At 39.7% G+C, this 4,163-nt stretch overlaps 1 protein-coding gene across 1 annotated transcript in view; it reads right to left on the reverse strand.

Moving 5' to 3' along the window:
* Window positions 1–273, reverse strand: part of LIPA (lipase A, lysosomal acid, cholesterol esterase) — a 13,317-nt gene extending 13,044 nt beyond the window's left edge. The window contains exon 1 of the mRNA XM_010000103.1: window positions 188–273. Within this exon, the coding sequence (XP_009998405.1) occupies window positions 188–273 (86 nt within the window). The remainder of the gene's footprint in view (window positions 1–187) is intronic.
* Window positions 274–4,163: the final 3,890 nt, after the last annotated feature.

Genomic DNA, 4,163 nt, shown 5'->3' on the forward strand with positions numbered 1-4,163 from the left:
GGGGGGTGAAGCCTCGTCCGTCCCCGCCTCGGCCCGCAGCGGCCCCGGGGAGCTGCCCCGCCGGCGCCTCGGGAGAACCGGCCCTTCAGAGCTACAAAGCGCTGTCCAAACACGAACGGATTATCTGTCCAACGCCTTTGAGCACAGTCTAAACATATCGAATCTAACACAAGTGGGCTAAACTTACATCCAGGCACGCAGTTCCAGCAGGGTGACCATCAGCTTCCTGCAAACCTGTTTCACCTTCATGCTCTGCGGCAAACTATCTGGCATCGTGTCGCATGTGTACAAGTTCCCAGATAATCGTATCTGCAGTCAGCAGACGCGTGACCAGGCTTGCAAAATATTGGACCAAATTCAGTCCTGCAATATAAATATTCATGTTACTGCGCCCATAGTAATATCTTCAGAATAATACAGAAACTTGATACAAAATACACAGTGGCTAAGCAGGAGCGTGTCAAGTAGAACAGTTTCTATTTAGAAACCGTTAAGCTTTTTAATCAAAAAATAAAAATATATTTTTAAAAGTTTTCATAAGACCCCCTTGTTCTCACGCACGAATACATCGCTCAGTACAAGAGACACTATGTGACCCTTTGCATTCCTGAATCCCATTTCTTGGGACCATTTTGTTTTAAAGACTTGGGCAGCCAAAAATATTGCTCAGTGATTCACTTAGGTTCTCTGTAAAACTAAGTACAGGATACTCTTCTCCCCCCAGAGGAAAATCCAAGTTACTAAATGCCATAACTGCAGCTGTCAAACATAATAATTATATTTTAAACTAGGCTTAACTGAAACCTGCACAAAATATTTTAAATGATCCTGTCATTTACTATAGCATAGACAGTATGCATTATTTTAATAATGATAACTGCATTTCAGGCAATCGTTTGGCTGGACTAATGATGCCAGGGGAGAACTCTTTGTCAGGAGGTACCCATTTCAGCTCCAAGGAGAAGTACAGATAAGAGTTTTCTCTCATAAGTTTGTAAATATGTTTTAAGCCATTCCCTATCCTTGTACATGTACAGAACACTTGAATAAACAAAGTCTCTATATTAAATGTGAATGCAGTTGTTGTTTGCAGCCCATTTCTGGACCAGCGTTTCCAGGAATCTCTGGCATTTGCTGCTATACAATGTGACTCTCCCTGATACCAATCAGCGCAGCCGCAGCTTTTCCCTGAAGAGAAGGCAGCAGGACTACAGAAGTAATTCTGAATTTTTTGCTGTGCTGTGCCAAGCAAGTTACAAAAATGAGCTGCAGAAAGACATTGCATGACTATTACCCTACTTTCATTTACTCTAAGCACTTCCCTGTACTTACTGTATTCAATAAGCATTTTTGTTCAAACAAATCATACAGAAATGCAACTAAATTTATAAAAATATGGATAGTAGGCCAAATTTTTGCATTTCAGAAAGAAAATTCCTTAATTTTCTCATAAATTTCAAGGTAGATACTAAGCAATACTGGTAGGAAGTGAGTTTGTACCATGGAAAACAGACACCTAGGACAGAAGCAGAGACAAGAAACCCATATATACTTAAGACATTATCTAACTACACATTTTTTAACAAGATGCTTTCACATTTTAAAATTGAATTGATTCAATAATGGATGTTTATGGATAAAGAGGAAGCAAACTTTATATACATAGGTAAAGACAATATTTGTTTGTTAATTAATGATATTCTTAGTCTAATTCAAGAATTACCATCAGTCTGTATCTATTTATTACCAAAATAAATAGTAATAAAGTACTTACAGAAAAAGTCTAAATAAATGGTAATATTATAGTTTGAATTGTTACACACACACCTCTTAGTCTCTATTTCTTCCCCTAGAGATTGCTCCTCTGAACATTCAGGTCACTATCTGCTGACTACTGGAGAATTACATGGCCCATCATGAAAGAAACATGATGATAATGGTGGTAGTTTCTTTTTCCTCTCCCCAGGATCCACTTTGAGTAATTTTTAGTATGTTTGCTAACATGCTTTTATGCATTTCTCTTTCTTCACTGGTCTGCAGCTTCAGGTTACATGCAAAATTACTATATATAGCATCTTTACTTATCTTAGATACTATTTCTCTCATCCCTTTGTTACTCTTAAAATCGATTTTATTATGCCAGGTCTGCATGTATTTATTCTTTTAAACTAATAGCAATGATCTGTTTGTATGTGTCATGGTTTGAGGGAGCATAGGCTAGTACTATGGTATTCACATGAGAACCTAGAAAGAAGGTGTTTAGGATTGAAGGATCCAGAGGGCAGAACAGGAAGGCGTTGGTATTCCCTTCCATTTTCTGCCATACTTTTAAAAAGCCAGGAGGGCAGAAAATCTGGCTCTTCTTCCTTTTGCCTCCCTTCACCCAGCTGGTAAACCTTTTGGACAGAGTCTTGTGCTCATTATCTTCAACACACCACATGCTCTGCAGGATCTGACTCCACTGGTTACTGGAAAGGACCCTGAATTGTTTTCCTGTGTCAACTTTTCCAACCAGGAACTTCTGGTCTATATCAGTGATCACTGAAACTGGACTTCACATATATGTGCATATTAGCCGTGATTATTCATATGTTACAATCCCTTTCCCATTCTAGTAGAGCTGCTCTAGTTTTAACTACTCACCTTTAAGCTTCTCTTGCTTACTCCCCTTTTATCTTCCCCTGTGAGAGTGGATGGGGGGGTAATAGAGAGGAATTCTGTTCTCTGTTTTGGTTCACTCTGACCACTAATCAATATCCATAGGTGCTCCAGTACAACTGCAGTTTTATGTAGACACCAGAAACAAGCAGTGTTTCTAGGTAGGAATGGATATTTAGGACACCAAGAAAATTACATAGCACAGAGAAATACAGCTTTGGTACAACAGCAGAGAACTTGTCATATGGAGACAGGGAGTGGACATAGATGAGTGCAGGCAGGGACAGTAAGACGTCATGCGAATGGTGGATGACACGATACCAATAAAACAGATTTGTTGAAGTGTGGTGCAAAAATGTGAGAAGAAGCATCACCAGAGGCAGGAGAGGGAAATGACCCTTCCCGGGCATATGCATGATAACCAGGTCAGTCTATACTAGTCTTAAATATTCTCCTTATCGTAGATATCCCTGGATTTGAACAAAGTAAACGCTGGGAGCTATTAGGAGCTATTGCCACATTCTCTGCAACACCATGTAATGCATGGCATGGAGCCAGGCTGAAAAAAATAAAAAAGCAGCTTAGTGTTCCTGTTTCGATTCCCCTAATGGCTGCTGTTCCTGCTTCCTTACAGATTCAGACAGAAGTGGAAGTTTCACTTTCAGCTTTCCTCTAAATGACTCCTAGATCATGTGAGAGCTGAAGCACATAAAACGGGAGTCATAACAACAGTGAGCAGCACTCCTTTGGCTTTGAAGCTACTTTAAGAAGAGCGAGGAAAGAAGAAAAATCATGAGGTAAGCAAGCAACCCAGTCACTGAAATGTTTTTTTGCTATGCCAGAGGAAATAATGCTTATTATTTGTATAAATGTAAGCAGTGAGGGGCTTTGGGGATCCAAACAACAGAAAATATTTTACAGAATATTTACTGGAATAATCAAGATAAAGATGCTATTGAGTATTATAATGTCATTGCTTCTGTGACAAGGGGCAGTCTCTGTGAACAGAACTGACAGTCAGAAAAACTGTGTGCATGCAGTTCAGGGATGAAATCCAGGCTACAGCCATAGGTGGTGCCCAGGCAAATGAGTGACTGGCACTGATGCATTTGAGAATTTACTTTTTGATCCTCCCTACTGTGAGGACCAACAAACACAGCAGTGCCAGTTCTGGGCTGCAGCTTGGATTGTAAGAGAGGCATAACATTTTTTGGACTGTCACGCATGCACAGAGGCTCACAGGCACTCAAATAGGTGTTTATAGCTTTGGAAATGGCATTTACCAGTTATGTGTCCAACTAAGCTAAACTGTATCTAATCTACATCAGAAACCCAGTTTTGTGGCTTTCATGAATATTAATTTTCTTCAAAGATCTTTTCATTAACTACCCTTTACTGTTGGTTTCAACCATGGACATTGTCATGGTCCTCAGCTAAAGAAGTAAAACCCAACATGTTTCATTTTTAATTGAATGGGACCCACTTAAATGCTTCAAGCTATTCCT

This window comes from Chaetura pelagica, unplaced genomic scaffold (genome assembly GCF_000747805.2).
Source record: "Chaetura pelagica isolate M959 unplaced genomic scaffold, ChaPel_1.0 scaffold436, whole genome shotgun sequence".
Lineage (NCBI taxonomy): Eukaryota > Metazoa > Chordata > Aves > Apodiformes > Apodidae > Chaetura > Chaetura pelagica.